The following is an 18,616-nucleotide window of genomic DNA, read 5'->3' as shown; positions in this document are numbered from 1 at the left end:
TTACACAGGCATAAATCTGCTCACAATGAAATTACTATTTTTGAATTATCCTTCTAATTCTAAATTTCCTAGTGGGGGGGTATTTAATTCTACTAATATGTTTTTAATAAACATAGTCAGCTCTGCATACCTGCTGGTACCGCATAGCCAGTGGGGTTGAACTTACCATAAGACTGAACAGAAACATTAACCCAGATGCCATGTTTTATCTCTCCTCCTTTCCCCTCCCCTCTGTCAGGAATGGAGCTTGGACCCCATGGTCGTCCTGGGCCCCCTGCAGCACTTCCTGTGGGATTGGCTTTCAGGTCCGTCAGAGGTCATGCAGCAACCCTGCTCCGCGATACGGAGGCAGGGTCTGTGTCGGACAAAGCAGAGAGGAGCGGTGAGAGATGTTCCCCATCCCTAAACATCTGTCAAACTCTGAACCAGAGCTCTGTGTTTTCTTTGAAAAGAGGTGGACACCGCATGGCGTAGCCCCCTTCACAGTTGCTTTTTCCACTCTAAACCTGCCCATTCGTGGTGGCCCCCACCAAGGAGGCTGGGGCGCTGGCACCTGTAGATAGGACTCTATCAGCACCCTCTTCTCAGAAACATTCACAACTTATTTCGCACCCATTCTTTTATTTTTACTTTTTTAAATACTAATAAAAATTATGTTGTTTTTCCAAGCTTTTTCTGAATGGTTTTACGATTGTCTTTTACTGTTGTTATTGCCTTTGGTCATTTAATTTGTTTTATGTGATTTAAGTTCATTTTTATTGTATTTTTAATTAATGTCTTTATTATTTTGTTTCTAGATTGTAATCTGTCTTGCAGAACTCAGGGTCGAAATGAGGGCTAGACATATGCAAAACTTTAAAGTTGTCACTATAGCACATACTCAGAAGACACAAATGACAATTAAAATCAGACTCGTAATGGAAACATATGCATCAGTGTTACGTTGTCGACATTGCTGATTCTGGAGGGCAAAGTCTACAGCTGATTCCTCTGCGGCATAATACACCTTAGAACAGGGCCCGGTAGCTATCCTGAGGCTCCTTTATGCTGAAGGAAGAGGGATATTTTCTCTCCAGTAACAAACTAAGGTGGCAGGTCCAAAAAGAAATGTGCAGCAAATTTAAATGGCATCTAAATATTGTAAGTAGGGGCATTGGGAAAGGAAAACCACAGGGAGGTACTGGAGTACTTCCTAAAAGCTAACCCCCTCCCCAAATCCTCCAGAATCCCCACCTCCCAAAAAACAGCCTATTAAGGACTCAACACGCTCAGGCATTATAACAGTGTTTCTCAAACATGGCAACTTTAAGATGCCTGGACTTCAACTCCCAGAATTCTTCAGGCAGCATGCTGGCTGGGGAATTCTGGGAGTTGAAGTCCAGGCATCTTAAAGTCGCCAAGGTTGAGAAACACTGCATTATAGGATGTTGAATGTCAGGTGGAAAAGGAAATCTGGAAAGGAGGAATGGAGCCTAGGAATGGAATAGCTCATTGGAGGTAGGCCCGGCTGACCAAAAGTCTGGCCAAGAGAATTCTTACGAGAAAATGATATTATAGTATAGTAATATAATGTAATATTTTGTTGCATATCCATGGTCTATAGGCCTCTGGTAATAATTACTCAAAAAGATAACATCTGGGAGCTGCCATAAAAATAGCCGCTGCTTTTCAAGAAAGCTACACAGAGCTTGCACTGCATGCTCATGAAGCTGTTTTTAAATGCAGGCTGTCACCAATTGTGGAGAGTAATCATACAGATGGCAAACCATTTCTTTTATAGATACGATGAATCGTGAAGATGATGTTAAAGAAGTTTGTATATGACTTGGGTCTGGGAGTGGTCTAGTCCAAGTTAAAAGAATAAGGAGAATGTGGAACACCTGCCAAGAGCCCATACTGGCATTTTGGTTAAGACCATGACATGTTATTTTGGTTTTTGCTACCTTAGTACATTGGTGTAGTCCCAAGATTTTAAAAAAATTGTGAGAAATTCCTGAAAGCACAGATACGTTTATAAGACCCATGCATTATTTTCTTGGCCTAAAGTTAGTCAGCAGAAGCCTCTTCAGGAATTGAGAATGTAAATGCCGTTTGCTCCATCATTCTGGACTTGTTTATGAGTGAACTTGTGACCACTGAAAATGCTTTTCCTGTTTGCTTCACTAGTTTCCCTGAACTTAGTGGTCTGTTTCTATCAAAGAACTAAATGATTAAATGGAACTAGAGCGTATTATTTTGAAACAAGCAAAAATATTGGGGTAATAATAAATAGATACTGTTGTCTGGCCCAGTTGAATACCATGCTTTTTTTTCGGTTTTAGAGGGAAAAGTAACTTTGCCAATAGTTTTTTTTTTAATTAATAGCTTGTATAAAAGTGTTATTTGTATAACTAAAAGAAACAAAAGAATTGAGAGATTGGGGAAATATAAAAGTGGTTCCAGGTTATTTTTTGGATACATAGGAAGGCAGGATAAAGTTGTGGTCCTCTGAAAATAATCCCTGTTCATGTAGAGGCAGGTATACTGAATTAAAAAATAAAAACTTCCTTGGAAATAAATCTTAGTTAACAAAGTGGAATTTATCTCCGAACAAAAATGTGTTTGCTGAGACTGCACAGTGCTCTTTCATAGCAGGTTCAAAAGGTAATGACTGACTGAGCTCAGTTATGCCCAATATATTGCTTTCTAAGCAATATTAAAAGATAGCTTTCCTCTAGCATTGCAGCTATTTAGGCCAATTTAATTCCAAAAAGCTGGCATTCTACATTCTGTACAAATTTCTTAAGGCTTTAATATTAAGCTAATTTGCAGCTTTGGCAATAAACATTTGTAAAGTTGCCTGTTTCTGAAATACAGTCTATTCTATATCCAGGCAGTAACTGAAGAAAGATGGCATAGTAGTAAAATATGCTTTACATTTTTTATTATGTATATGTACATCTAATTTCTAATATCTGGAAAGCCTGAAGGAAACATATGAAAACTTCTGTCAAGGCAACCCAATAACGTTGGATCCTAGCATGTGATATCATTGTTGTGTCAACTCACAATTAAATAATAATAATTTTAATATTAAAGTAGAATCAAAGAAAACCCAAAGTGGTCTAATCCAGTACAAACTGATACGCCCTAACTTATCCCCCTACTACTGAAAGATACCCAGTCCTTCACCTGTTTTAAACTTGACATTGTCTAAAGAGGGTTGCATTTTGATTCAGGAAGTCCCAATGCAATCAATGAGACAGGTTAGCCAAACTTAGTTTAAGTTTTACTGATTCCAGTAGCCTAAAAACGGCTAACCTATGTATCCCATGGCTTTTCATTTTCATGCTATTGTGTTTCTACTCAGACTATCATAAGCTTCAGGAAAGATTGTGTCTTCTTGATGGTATAAATAGATCTGAGGAATCATTTCCAACTTTTCCTTGTGCGTGGGGAGACCTAGAACGCTGACCGTTTCTTCTTCCATCTTCCTTTCTATTTTTATTTGCATTCAGATTCTGCAATGAGAACAGTCCATGCCCATTACCAATCTTCTGGTCTTCGTGGGGCCCTTGGAATAAATGTAGTGCAAACTGTGGTGGAGGAATGCACTCCAGGCAGAGGTCCTGTGAAAATGGAAACTCTTGTCCAGGCTGTGCTGTGGTATGTTTTCTATTTAAAAAGGTTTGATGTTGCTTTGTTGGATTAATTTGCCTCACTTCTTCAAGATTTCTGTAACAGCTTCATCTGAGACCCACTTACAGGAGGAAAAGAAAAAAATAACCATCTCAAGGTAGAGGACAAGTCCTGTAAGACCCAGGAGAAAAAGAAAATAAACACTGCTGGCTACCAATTTCCATTCTTGGAGAGCATTTAGCTTTTCTCATCTTCTAAAATTGACATTAGCTTGAATTAATTTTGAATTTTAAAATTAATCACAACAAAGTCTTATGTCTTATCACACTGTAGAGATGATAAGCAAAATTTCCTGGATATGTCTTGTTATCCTGACTGTCCTGCAAACAGTCACTCAGATTGATTGTTGCTGATATAGTTATAGTTATTGTAGTCCAGAATATTCTATTATTAGCTATAGTGAAAATAATGGAAGATTGATGGGCTGACTTGCTCAAATGGCTGTTTCTCATGGAGAGACAATTCAAGCCTGCCTACATCTTCCAGGATAAGATGCCATCCCAAATTAGAAAGGTGACTTAAAGAACAAGGGACTCTCCTAGGAAATGGTATGTGATTGGGTCCACACAGCAGTAAATTGATCCTTGAGACACAGAGTGGTTCTGGTGCCTTGAAGGAAACAGTGGTATGCCCTCTCCTCAATGGTTCTAGACAATTTTCATCCAGTCTCCAACTTTCCCTTTCTCAGTAAGGTTGTTGAGAAGTTGGTCAGACTATAGTTCCAAGTGCCCTAGAGGAAACAGATTATCTGGACCCGTCATGACTGGGTTTCAGGCCAGGGCAAAATACAGAGACAGCATTGATCACACTTGTTGATGACCTCTGCAGAGCCAGGATGGAAGTGATGCAACTGTCCTGATTCTTCTTGATCTCTCAGCAGCTTTTGATAACATTGATAGTGGTATCCTTCTAGACCAGCTAGGGGATCTAGGAATGGGAGGGTTGGTGTTGCAGTGGTTCTCCTCCTATCTCCTTGGCCTTTTCCAGTCAGTATTATGTAAGGTGGGGAGAGGTCCATTCTGAAGCTTCTGGTATTCAGGGTGCTTCAGGACTTGACACTCTTGCCTCTCCTGTTTAATATCTATATGAAAACATGGAATGAGGTCATCTGGTGATATGGGGTTAAGTATAATCAGCTGTGATTCCTGGTTGACCAAGTAATGCCATCAAGGCCCTGTTTTAGTGTCTAGAGGTTATTGGATCTGGATGGGGAGGAAAAGGCTCAGACTTAAACCTGACAAGATTGAGTGGCTATGGGTATATGATTGTTATGTATGTATGTATGTATGTTCGTATTAGATTTTTTAAAAATTTATTTATTTAGACTTTTTTATCCCACCTGTATTATTTTTATAAATAACTCAAGGTGGTGAATTTTCACCACATTTTGATTATATTAGTAAAATCTTATACAAACTAAACTTAAAGAAAAAAAGAGAATAAAGAGGAGTAAAAAGTGCAAGACAAAAAGGAAAAAATGAGAGAAAAGTAAGAATATAATAAAGAAAAAGAAGAGAAGTATATAAAGAAGTGGCTTCCATCCTTCATCACAAGTATAAACAAGTTTAGTAACTCTTCACCCTCTCTAAAGTTACAAACATTTATCTCTTCATCCCATATCCCATCTCTTACTATAAACAAATCCATAAAACATCATCTTTTCAGTCCTGATGTTAGCAGAAAGTCCACAAAGGGTAGCAAGAAATAACAACATATTTTCTTGTAACCTTGACCAAATAAACCAACTTTATATTCCTTCCTTTTACTTTTAACATTCTTAATCTTTAGTTCATTCAAATATTGTCCTGGGTTTGATTTCTCTTCATTTCTTCTTTGTCCCATTGCAGAGTTCTTCAAGGCTTTAACAAGCCTCTTTTGTAAATCCAATAGGAAAAAATTATCCAGGTCACTCTCTTGGTTTCTCATTTGTATTTCCCTTTTAAATTTCAAAACCTCACCCAGTTACTTTTGTAGATCCAGTGAAACATCCTTTTCTAAGTCATTCTCTTGGCGTGTCAGTTGTAAATCCACTTTCAATACCATCTCTATCTAAAATTTGTTCTATATCTGTCATTTCTTCAATAACATCTTTTGGATATAGTCTGTCCATAGAAGCAGACATCATTAATGACATTGTTGATATCATGGCTACTGTTTTCTGGTTCCATTATTCAAAAGTCTCCTTCAGCACTTTTATTATCATAACATTTTGCACCATCTTGCAGGCCTATGTATCTTTCCTCTACCTAAAGTCTTTAGTCCCTCTAATGCCCAGTTTTTGAAATCATGAACTCCTTTATCTATGTTATGTCTTGTAAAAACCAAAATAGGATCTGTTTCCCATGAGAAGCTGTTTGTATTTTATAATTAATTCCAAAATATTATTGTAAAAGTTTCAGTATTCAAATTTTATCTGGACCTTTAGTCTATTTATAACTTTCTAAGATCAAAAGCTTTTTTTTATTTATTTCAGATTCTTTAAATCCTTAAGTTTATGATTAAAATTTTCTTTTGTTCAGGATTGACGGGAGAGTTACCTAGTGTATTCAAACTTGCTATTTCAAAGATCTCTAATAGCTTAGAAGTAGTTAATAAGCAATTTCCAAAAGTGATTAGAAAGTGAGGTTTGCAAATTTAGTGCCCATTTAGAGCTGGTGCACAGTTTGGGGTCCTCCTGGACTCACAGCTCCTGCCCAATTAAGAATTAAACTGGTTTTAATAGCACATGGCCCAGAGTCAGCTTTGAGTTGGGGTAGTTTTATAAATCAAAATAATAAATAAATAAACTCATAGTAATAAATCCCTTCCTTCCTTCACTTGGGAATCTCTGTGTAATTCCAAAACATGTTGTGTTTTTGAGCTAATATTTGGCCTATTAAGTATGGCAATTAGTGAAGCTGGAAAAGGTGCTCTAGCATTACATCCATGCTCTGCCGCTTTCAGTAGAGCTGTGTTGATAATGAGACCTTGGGGCTAAGACAGTTATGGGTTGGACTGTGACAATTTTAGGTGGAGCTATATAAATGAGGTACTGGGACTAAGATATTGGGGCTGTTTCAGTTCTCAGTGATTTTTTCTTGTAGGAGACAGTTGAGAAGAACTTCTTCCCCAAGCAGAAAGTTAATTTAGCACTTCTTTCGAGTACCCCCCAGGATGTTTCACATCCACAAGCAATGTCTAGAATAGTGAGGAATCTTTTGCTAGTTTTTAACAAGTCTGAGATTCAACTGTGTTTCTGTGTTACTTATAATTAATTTGAAACTCTGGTTTTATTGAGGGTCAAAATAAATATCATCTGCCCTCAAGGTGATATAAAAGTTATTTTTGCTGTAAGAAGCTAACATAGGAACCCTCTTGAAGGTGTTCGATGAGGAATAATATTAGCCTGCTGCATTTTCTAATTTATTTGTTTTTATCCTGTGGGTAGCAACTGTCAGGAATAAACAACATGGATGCTTCTCCTGTGTCTCTCTAAGACTCTGTGTTTAGATGGAAAGCTGGGTTAGAAACCATCGTGGCATCAATATTTTCATCTGAAGAGTATTTTTTTAAAAAAGCATTAACAAAGTATAGCATTCAATCATGAAAATCTGTTTCTGAAGTGACACCCCCCAATGTTTTACCACCTTAGTGAAAACTAGAACTTTGCCTATAAAATGTGTGTGCATATGCGTGAGCTACCATGGTCTGCCACCTCAGTATTATATTCTATTAATTAAAGCACTGGGAGCAATAAGAGAACCTGCTTTATATCCCTTCTGAGCTTTGTTTCTGCCTCAACGATTTCTGTATTTTTAATCAAATATTCAAGGTTTATTTTATGACTCCTTAAATTGCAGAGTACCCCAGGGTAGTGGTAAAGTTGCATTTCCCCAAGCAAATGTTAAGGATTCTGGTTTGGTTTTCCCTTTTCCCTTCTCTTGCTTTTTATAGGAATACAAAACCTGCAGCCCAGAGGCCTGCCCAGAAGTGCGGAGAAGCACACCATGGACACCTTGGACACCTACCAATATTACTCAAAGTGGGGCCCGCCAAGAGCAGCGCTTCCGTTACACCTGTCGTGCTCAGCTGGCTGACCCCCATGACCTACAGTTTGGCAGAAAGAAGACAGAGAGTCGTTTTTGCCCCAATGATGGCTCTGCAGTTTGCGACACAGATTGTATGTCTTGCCCGAAGGCAGGCAGCTTGAGGGCTGCGTTAAGCTTCTTGTTTCAGATAGTGGAGGTTTGGGTAGATGAAACACAGGGTTGGATAAACACCAATCTGTGCTGCTAGCAGCAGAGCAGTTTGAAGCCAGCTGGTGGAGATGATGGATTCTGTGAGACTCGAATGGATGGAAGTCGTGGGATTTAGTGGCAGCTTTGTTATATTCTCTTAATTTCTGGGTTTATAAAGGTGCCCCTCCCAAAATTCCCCAGAAGCATCAGAATTTCTTTTACTAAGGGGAATCACTCACTGAAGGGGTACATGGTAGTGCTACATCAGGGTATCCCAGAAGAAACCATGGCACCCTGATTCTATGCAAAAATTTATCAGAACCATCTACCGTATGACATGAGTAGACTGAATCTTTTTGTTTATCTGCTTACCAAACTTCCGTTCTTTTTGCTCATTATTTGATGAGCGTGGCCTATATTTGCTGTAATGTGCAAATTTGCAGACTTGTATTTTTAAAAGGGTGAGGTTTCACTTTGTGAGAATCAGCCATGAAAAACAGTTCTATATCTTATTTGGATTTCTTTGTTACTTAGTCAGCAAAACTTCTATTAACTGTCCTAATATACTTTGGAGAAGCATTCTCTCTCTGGTTCAGATGGGCTGGTAAACTGCATCCTTGGAATCTCCTATTTATTGATTTAGCCATTTTCAACTAGGTAGACTTTGTTGTCAATAACTGACCAAGAAAGACATTTCAGGCTCATGATGAAAAACTCAATTAAGCAGTCAACTTGGTTGTGAAGAAGGCAATTTTCATGCTAGGACTCAGAAGGGAGGGATGTAAAAATAAGATTATCAATATCTTATCTACTTGGTATGGTACATTTTGCACAGTTTTAGTTGCTGCATTTCAGAAAGATATTACAGAGCTGAAAGAACCAGAAAGGCATCCAAAACAGCTGGGGGGCTAAGACAACTCCATTACAAGGAAAGATAATGATTTGTGGCTTTTAGTTTAGGAAAGAAGCAACAACGGAAGAAGTATGATAGAGGTTGATAATTACATAATACTAAAACCTGTTTGAAGGATAAAGATAATTGCTTCAAATATTGCATAATTAAGACATGTGTAATGATGCTGCCACAAAATGTAGCAATGGTTGGCTTTAAAAGGGAGTCCAACATATGAATGAAGGACAATTGCTTCTACTTCCTGTTTGTTCCCTTCATTTCTGCTGACTGAGTATCTTGGGATCAAAATGGTAGATGAGATAGTCATGTATCTTTCCCAGCAACACTCTTAGATTTTGGCCTAGCTTTCCCCAGAGGTAATCATTCCATCTTCTTATGATGTCTTCATTAATATGAAGAGTAGAATTCTTTTATTATCATTTTGTGCTATCAAAGCAGAAAAATGCAGATGGAGATCCTTTCCCTGGTGCTTATTCAGCACCATCCATTGTCAGAAAATCAGAAATAAAACTCTCCTTGCCTTGTGAGTGTAATACTAAGGAAGGTGGACACATCTTAGTTAAGAGCAAATAGAATTTGATATACGAGCAACACACTTCAGGAAGAGGAAATGGAAACTCTGATTTAAAATTAGGGTAACTGATATATCAATATCTAATAAGACTACTATGATTTTATTTATTTGAATTTATTATAATGGTTAGCAACTCATAATTTCTGGCTGCCTTTGTAGGCCAGTTTCTAAAAACTGTAGACACCAATCTTCCCTCTTGTCACTGACTTCATTCTGCACATTTGTGTAAGATCAGACTATAAACCTGGCCAGTAATTTATGCTGCCTGGATAGGAGACCTTCCCCTGTTTTCAGGGAAGAGAGGTGGAGAGAGTATACTTTGTTTTCTGTATGGCTGGGTTTTAGGGTGCCTTAGCAAGAGATGATCCACAATGCTCTGCCAGCTGGAAATGGAGAGATGTGGTTCATTGTGTAATGGCTCAAACAATTCCCATCTACTCCTGCAAGTTTAAAGTGCAAGAGAACGTTGTAGTTTGTCCAGTCACCAGAAGGAGGTTACATGCTCATTCTGTCAGGTTTACCTGAATTTTCTGTATGTATATGATTGTCCTACTTGTGTATTTAATTCCCCACCTTTTATTTCTCTCCCCAACAAGCTCTAGTCGATGACCTTCTGAAAAGTGGCAAGACCTCTATCCGGATTATCAATGGTGGCTGGTCCTTTTGGGGGGGATGGTCATCCTGCACCCGGGATTGTGAACTGGGCTTCAGAACCAGGAAGCGAATGTGCACCAATCCAGAACCCAAGAACGGTGGTCTTCCTTGCATAGGGTCTGCAATGGAATATCAGGACTGTAACCCACATCCTTGCCCAGGTAAGCCCTTTTTCTGATTTAGCATTTAACCAAGGCCAGTGGTATTCCAAGCATTGGACCAGTTCTCTACAAAATGACTTGCTGCTATTTCACTGTATCATCCTAGCTTGCCAGGCTGGTCCAAAATATTTAGACCACTATAACAGTATACTGCCTGCACTTAAAAACAATGTTAAAATTGCCACTGGTGGCCAGACTAAGATCAATCCTTTCTTCACTGGGATTGAGATTTTCACATACAACACCGTGCGTTGTCAATTGCAATGGCTCACACATTAAAATGTTGATTTTAACCCTTAAAACTCTAAATTGCTTAGGGCCAGATTTTCTTAAAGTCTGCTTTCTCATGTATTTACTTACTTGAACTGTCAAGATCTTTTGTGGATCTTCTCTGAATGCATTGATCCAGTGAAATAAGAGAAGTAATGTCTTAGGCAGAGTTGGGAAATGTGTTCAGTTGTTGCTGAACTATCATTTTCAGCAATCCCAGCTAGCATGATTAATGATAAGTGCTAAAAGTTGTAATGCAGCAACATCTACAGTGCCCAGGTTCCTCATATATGCATTAAAGTATTTTTGGTAGTAGTATCATTGAAAAATCTTCCAGAAAGCCTTGCATGATGGCATCTTGTTTGGTACTTTCAATGAAAATACTTTTATTCACTCAAGTATTTTTAAATGCATATCTTGCAGTCTCTTCATCTGAACATCTTCAGTGTTCTAATTATTGTTTTAGTTTCAATCATTTATAATGTTTTATATTGTCTTAATATTATATTTCTTCTTTATCTCACCTAGCGAATTTGTGTTAATTGGCAGCTGCATACAATATAAAAAGTAAGGCTAAAATCTTAAGAATAGTGCTGTTTATATAAAAAGTCATTTCACCATAGCCTTTGGTCTGTTGTTATTGCAATAATGCCGTTATTTGGGTTGAAGTAGATTGAACACATAGGTGAAGAGAGGCCTATTTGTTGTGTTCTCCATCTTCTACAGTGAAGGGCTCATGGTCCTGCTGGACTCCATGGTCTCAGTGCTCAGCAACATGTGGAGGTGGGCACTACCAGCGCACCCGGACCTGCACCAACCCGGCACCAACTAATGGGGAGGATATCTGCATTGGGCTACACACAGAGGAAGCACTGTGCAACACACACCCATGTGAAGGTAGCAAGCACTTAATTTGCTCCTGTGGGCCTGATAGTATAGTGCTTCCCAAGACTACTGCTCTCAATCTTTCCTATTGACATCCTTCAATTAGGTTGGAACTACAGAATCTCAGTCAGCTGGAGGAACATAGCACAGCCTCATAGGCTGTCTTCTTAGCTGCTGATTGTCACCTATTCTGCTGTATGAGATCTGATGCTTTAAAAGCCCATTGACGGAACATAGCTGACAGTGTTCTGTCAGGCCATCTTTAGAGTTTTTATTGAAATTAAAACTTTTAAAAAGTATTCAGTATTCCAGGATGAATGTAATTCTGTTGATGGCCCTGAAAGTGATGTTGAAAGAGTTAGTTCCAAAAGGATGATTTTAGATGTTGTTCATTCCCAAATGTTTACTAACACAACTGTAGCAGGATTATTTTATGCCAAGTTACAAACTAAAGGAGGAGGTCTTGCTGAAACTGAGAGCAGGTTGGGTAAGGGTTTTTAGCTTACTTTGCTAAGTGTGGACGTTCTGTACAATATGTGTTAGGCATACGTCTGAAAAGATATATTGATGATCTTATACCATCAATATGTTTTTGAACTACAACTCCTGACCTAAATGTTCAGCTGAACAACTGCGTTCAAACCTTTAGTTCTGTGTTTATCTCTTATACTTTTTCCTAGCTTGACACTGATCATCCTGCCTAATTTATCTTATTTCTGACATACATAATTTTAAGGAGGCTGGTCTGAATGGTCTGAATGGAGTTTATGTAATGAAGATAGCATCCAGTATCGTAGCCGTTTCTGTGAAATCCACAGCCCAGGATCTGTTCAGTGTGCTGGGAATAGCACACAGTACCAAGAATGTCTGTACAATGAGATCCCTGGTAGGTACAGTTGCACATGGTTCAGTAGAGAGGCAAGAATGTGATCAGTTGATGAGATGTTAGGGTGAACTTCCCATATGAAAAAAGTGGTTGCTACTTTTAATATCAAGAGGATGATGTGTACACTACTGGTAGGTTTACTGAGTGGTGTGTGTGTGTATCATAAGTTTGGATCCACAGGAAGAAGCCATTTGGCAGAGTGAATAATATACAAATTAATAAATTATTACAGAGGGTAGGTACAAAAGAAATAGACTAATGCAGGAATAATCTGTATTTTGCATGAGTATAATAATTTTGCAAGTGGTTATGATGAGTTTTAGCTATAGTTGATTAAACTATCTTCAAGAAGTTACATGTCTCCTATAGAATTACAGCTAAATTCTATGAGTGGAGTGGGGGGGAATCCTGTGATTCATAGATTCAAGATATTCTGCACAGCAAACCAAAATTAAGCTTGTATTATGGTAAGATGAACTTGGATAAGTCAGATCAGTGACTAACAGAGGATAGGCAAATGACAGGTAACATGAAAATAAATGGTTTGTTGAAATACTGATGTATCTTTTCTCCAGAACTATTTCATTGCTTTATCTGGTGGCAGCAAATTCCAAGAAAAAGATGTGAAATAAATTACGTCATATGAGCTCTAAGCTTGGAGTGGGGAGGCAATATGTGTGTTATATTATGCACCTGAAACATACTATGTGGCATTCAGATGTTTTGTGAATGCAACTTGAATTGCACTACTCATTTCTTTGAGTTTTATTTATATATATATATATATATATATATATATATATATATATATATATGTATCTATGATTTGTCCACAGTTCTTTCCACAACAGAATACTGTTGTATTTGAATAGTTTTCAATCTGATCCATGTTTCTAGAGTGATAGGGAGCATGTTCTTTTCAAGAGGGTTTTTTCCCCCATCGTGCTATATTTCATTCTGTATTTTTCACCAGATCTCTGAAAGAGCCTCTTGTTTGCAGCAGAAATTTACTTGCCACATAGTGAGCAAAATCATTTTAATTGCCTGTACAGTGTCTCAGATGACAAAAATGACATTTCTCCTCGTCCCTTTTCTTTTTGTTTAGTAATCCTGCCAGCATCAAGCATTGATGAGAGCACGAACTGTGGAGGTACCGTACAGCTAACTATAGATCTTACTTTTGTCTTAACGTGACTACTCTTTTCTGGGATGCATCAACCAAACCATTAATCTGCATGATTCACATCCCATTGATATCCCTAATTCCATTGGAGTCTTGTCAGATTTGGGGAGGGGAAGTTTTTGATACGGGAGTGAGATTCTCAGAATAATTAATTACCAGGGAAATCAGAGCCCTTTCTGATGTAACTCCTTTTTCACTGAACTAGAACGAGATACCTTGTTTTCCTAAGTACTCTATTAATTGTAGAGTTGTCACTGGGTGTCATTATAAGCAAATTGTTGCTCCAGTTCAGGTAAAACTTCAAGTTTTAGGAGCAGCATTAAAATATGTATATATATTCTTCTGACTGGCAAATTTTAGGTTGATTCTGTAATGCTTGTTATTTCTATAAAACAGGGCATGCTTTAATTAGAAATCCACATTTCCTTAGTTATAAATGGTGGTGTATCCCATTAGTGGGCACAGCCAGTGCCCAAAGTAAGCAAGTCCAAATACATGGTTACATTCAACCATTCATATGCCCTCCCATGCGTCTCTCTCTTTCCCACATACACCCCTCATTCTCTTTCTAGTTATCTATCCTAGATCCTGTAATTTCATTCACTTTTCTCTGTGTCCCCAAAACTAGCATTAACTAGCGATCATGCCAAATACTTCCTGAAAATTGTGGTTCCCCACATTGGTACTTCCTTCTAAGAAATCCCCATGTTTTCTGAAGAAATAAATTGATTTTAAGAAAGCTTCCTCAGACATTTTTTCCACCCTCCATTGGAGAAAGCCCAAATACAGCTGATGACAAGGTGTTTAGCAGATAAAAAAAATGGTCTGCTGGGAAATCAGGCACCAAGGATTACCAATGCAATGTCATCAGCTCCTCTTCCTGGGATACTAGAAGCGTGGCCAGCTGGGAGCAGTCCTGTGTTCCTTTTCAAAAGCCCCAAGGGGGAGAAAGCCTTGGGTCACCCCTTATGTTGGTAAACAGGCAAAGCAGAGGAGGAGTAATTGGAGTCAATATATATGATGCTTGAGGAATGGGAATGGCAGGGAGTCTTCTCTGGCCTGCAAGATTTAAGTTTTTTTACTTCTGATGTTCCTTCTATAGGATTTTTAAATGTGCCTCACGTTTTAAATATTATTTTTACATTTGCCTTTGATCTACTTACGTTGCTTAGCACAGTATTAAACCTGTTGCTGACAACAGTAAAAATACTAGCTTCTAAGATGCAAGAAGCTGGGGGCGTCAGGATAGCTGAGATAATCAGAATGCAGTAAATTTTTCAGCTGCCTGTAGTGATGGGCCCTTCTTCACCAAGGTGAGATACATCATTAGAAATCTTCCTATAGATCCCAGTAGAACCAGAACAAGGCAGCCCATGTAAGATCTGGGTTGCCTTAAAAAGTTGCCATGTCACTACTTTTTATCTTCAAAGTTCAGGGAAAGGCATTTTCCTTGTGCAGAGTCATTGCTCTGTTAGTTACCTTGTAAGTTATGACCAAAGACTTTGAAAAGGGCAGAAGAAAAATTGGCTTTTTATGTCTCCCAGCATAATCAGCTGCAAATAGTGATGGCTCCTTCCCCTCTGCTTTTATTTTAGGTGGAAGTTGCTTTTTAACGCATGTGGTATTTCACAATTGGTAGCAGAAAAAAAAATCCTGCTTACCAACAAACAACAAACTTTATTTGGCCCTTTTAAAGTTCTGCCCATTGTTAGAGTCATAAGATCTATTTGCCCAACCCTTTCAGATCAGTTTAATAAGCAATTTCTCTCCCCAGAAGAATCTTTAAATTGTAGATCTGGAATTGGGGCTGGAAATTCTCATTTATCTCACCAGATTGTAATATCCATGACAAGTACAGGGGCATAAAACTATTGTATTTTTGTAGTTACGATGCCCTTGAAAATATTTATAATATTGTGTGCTCCTTTGCTGAAGCCCTAATGTAGGGTAGAATCTGACAATGAAGCATAGAAAAAAAAAAGAACTTCATATGCTGCAGAGATTTCCACATGAAAAAGTGTCTTTCGTTTTGGGAGTTTTACTGCAGATTTTAAAATTGATTTAGCTTGCTCCCCACATGAGCAAGAAACTGCTGTGAGAGAACTGAATGTGTGTGTGTGTGGGGCGGGGGGTATTCTGTTGCTCAGAATGCTTGGTGTTCTGTAATCCCATGTTTTATTCAACTGATCACCCAAGGACAGTCTTGCCATTTAACAAAAGTATATTTTTATTTTCACTTTCATGAAACTGACTGTGATGGGTACCAAATGTATCAGGACTATAATTGGCAGGAGCAATTTTGGGGACATCAAAAAGCACCTTAGATCCCAGCTCTTGTCCACCACAGTCACTGTTCCTAGCAAGTCCCTTAGACACCTTTATTTATTTATTTGTTTGTTTGTTTGTTTATTCAATTTTTATAGCCGCCCAACTCACTCACGGTGACTCCAGGCAGCTTACAAGAATAACAATCCCAATACAAAACCCACTCCAACCCCCCCCCCCACTCCTGGTGACAACAATACATTTACACTAGCCATTTGATGGGCTCCAGGTCTTCAGGGCCTTGCGGAAGAGCATTTGCCTGTTCATCATGTTCCTTCAGTCTGGGTCCTGAAAACACTTAGCAATGATATCAAAGAGCAATCTTTGCATTACTGTTGTGCCTTGGCTGTGGCTGTATAGAAGCTAATAGCTTATCTTAATTTCTCCTCCCATAGATGGTCATGAGCACAAAGTCCCTTTATTTCCCTTGTTTTCATCATTATGCATTGTTTCTGATATTTCTGCTGCCCACTTTTACCATGGTGCTTTATTTGTTCTATTCTTCATTGACTGTGGTCAATACCTCTTAATATCCCTCAATTTTTTAAAAAAATATAATAATTATAAATTCATATTGCTCCCTGTCACAAGTAGGATCAGGGAAAAACATCATACCAAAAGCAGTAAACCAGAAGGACTCCCTACAGGAACCCTGGATCTTCAGATTCAACCAATGACTATGTTGTCCACTTCCTTGAAAAGTGAGACAGAAGCACACTTGAATATTATACTTTGTAGTGTGTGTGAAATGGAAAATGGGCACAGTTTCTAAAAGCATATTATATCATTCTTAGTGCTTCACCAATTATAATACCCTGGAGACTTTGAGCAAGTGGTATAAAATGAACATATTTTGTTCTCGTAGACAATGGGTAGGAAATTCTGTCCTAAGATAAAACAGTCTTCAGGCATTCTTTTAATTTCATAATGCTGTAAGGTCTCATTGCTTAAAAATTCTTGATCTCCTCTTTTCGTTCTTTTTTTTTTTCCAACTTGCTTTGGTTACCTACTATCCAGTTGCATTTCTACAGTTGTGTAGCATTTCCTGTATAGAGGTAACTCACTGCATTGAAAGTACTTGAAATCTGTTTACCTACTGATTTGTGTTGGGAAATGTAGCAATTTTCCCTTTGAAATCTGTTTGGGGTATTTGCCAGATAATGTGAGTTTCCAGCTGAGATTTTTGCCCTCCCTGATTATTTAGAAATTAAAAACATACATTTAAATGTATGAAGGGTCCAAGCAATAGAAAATAATCAAATGAGCCAAGGTCAGGAGACAGGCCCTTATAGTAGAGGCAGTGTGTGTGTATATGTATCTTCAAGTCAACGTTGATGCCTAGCGCCTGCCTGGCCAAGTCCCTGCAGTTTTCTTGGCAAGATTTCAGAAGTGGTTTGCCCTTGCCCGCTTCCTTGGACTGAGAGAGAGAGACTGGCCCAAGGTCACCCAGCTGGCTTTGTGCCTGACACAGAACTCCTGGTCTCCCAGTTTCTAGCCTGGTGCCTTAACCACTCACCAAATTGGTTCTCTAGTAGATCAAAGCGGCAAGGATAATCCAAGGCTGATCTAGGGTCAAATATCCATAAATCCACAAAAACCATATAGTGCATAGGCAAGGAACAAGCCATGGTTCAGATTTTGGGACTTTGGCATCATGGTGAAAATGGCACTACTTACTCCTTGGGTTGTTCCTAACCCTGCTAGATCAGTAGGAATTCTGATTTATACTGTTTGCCACCCGGAGACACTTGTTAAGATGGGCAGCCATACAAATTGATTAAATAAATAAATGATTCTCCAGAAGCCATTAGGGTAGCCCTCCAACTAAAATATCAGGAGTCAGCCCCTCTTTATCATCTAGTCTATTTTAGTTCTTCCTGAGCATTTTAAGCAACCCTGAAGGCTATTTTCCCATCCGATTAGTGAAATGTTCTTTCTATGACAGGCACATTCTTTAGAACCCATTGATGTGTATTGTTTGTATGCCTCATTTTTTTCAAACTGTCAGCTTTAATGTTTAGTTTCAGTTTCAATCAAAGGAGAAAGAAAGGCTTTTAAAGAAAGCAAGATATGATCCCATTAACACAGAATTACGGTGAGCAAACTAATAGGAAGGGAGGAAAGTGGATGCAGCGTCCTCCAATTGCGTTTTGCTTGTACCAAGGGAGCAGAAAATTATTCTTAGGTCTTCATTCATTCCGTAGTCATCCCAATACCCTTTTCTTACGGTTATAATGTATGAGTGTTTTTTATCATCAAGGGCATACTTCTTATCCAAGGATTTGCAGATAAAACCCTAGAAAAAGAACTGAGGTATCCTCTGGAGCTACTGAGAAGCACAAGCTTTGTTTAGTATGTTTTTGTCATACAGGTCACTTCTCCATATAAAACTGACTTTAGGGGAAGGGTAGGAGGGATATATTGAGCCATATAGACAATTCACTCATGCATACATACATAAGATTTAGAGGCCACCCAACTCGGTGTCATTCTGTGTAGCTTACAGTGTTTAAAAGCAGGAAACAATAAAAGCTTGGCCACCTACCTATCCCAAGGCCTGGGAGAACAGCCAGGTTTTCAGTGACATTGTGAACATCAAGAGGGTGGGAGCCATATGGATCTCAGGAGGGATACTGTTCCAGAGAAGGCCTGCTTCCTAGGTCCCAGTAGATGGCATTATTTAACCAAGGGGACCTGGAGCATATCTACTCTGCCAAATCTTACAGGAAGGCAGCAACTGTCAGAGAGAGGTGGTTCCTCGGATAACTAGGCCTTATGCCAGAAAACGCTTTAAAGGTGGCAACCAGCACCTTGAATTGTGCCCAGGACCCAGCTGGCATCCAGTGCAGCAGTGAATATGGTAGTGCAGA

General features: G+C 38.7%; 1 protein-coding gene across 10 annotated transcripts in view; it reads left to right on the top strand.

The window, feature by feature from the left end:
* SEMA5B (semaphorin 5B) overlaps nt 1-18,616 on the top strand; it is a 476,652-nt gene that overhangs the window by 441,419 nt on the left and 16,617 nt on the right. For 9 of the 10 annotated variants that reach the window (XM_088146436.1, XM_088146435.1, XM_088146434.1 and 6 more), the window contains 7 exons: nt 239-382; nt 3,498-3,645; nt 7,612-7,837; nt 9,979-10,197; nt 11,194-11,364; nt 12,089-12,238; nt 13,344-13,388. In XM_088146436.1, the coding sequence (XP_088002562.1) occupies nt 239-382; nt 3,498-3,645; nt 7,612-7,837; nt 9,979-10,197; nt 11,194-11,364; nt 12,089-12,238; nt 13,344-13,388 (1,103 nt within the window). The remainder of the gene's footprint in view (nt 1-238; nt 383-3,497; nt 3,646-7,611; nt 7,838-9,978; nt 10,198-11,193; nt 11,365-12,088; nt 12,239-13,343; nt 13,389-18,616) is intronic. The other variant, XM_088146441.1, reaches the window with a different exon arrangement.

The sequence above is a fragment of the Python bivittatus genome, unplaced genomic scaffold, assembly GCF_059951505.1.
Source record: "Python bivittatus isolate LINGU-HERP-01145 unplaced genomic scaffold, Pbiv_v1 ctg000480_np1212, whole genome shotgun sequence".
Lineage (NCBI taxonomy): Eukaryota > Metazoa > Chordata > Lepidosauria > Squamata > Pythonidae > Python > Python bivittatus.
This window is presented reverse-complemented; position numbering and strand designations above follow the sequence as displayed.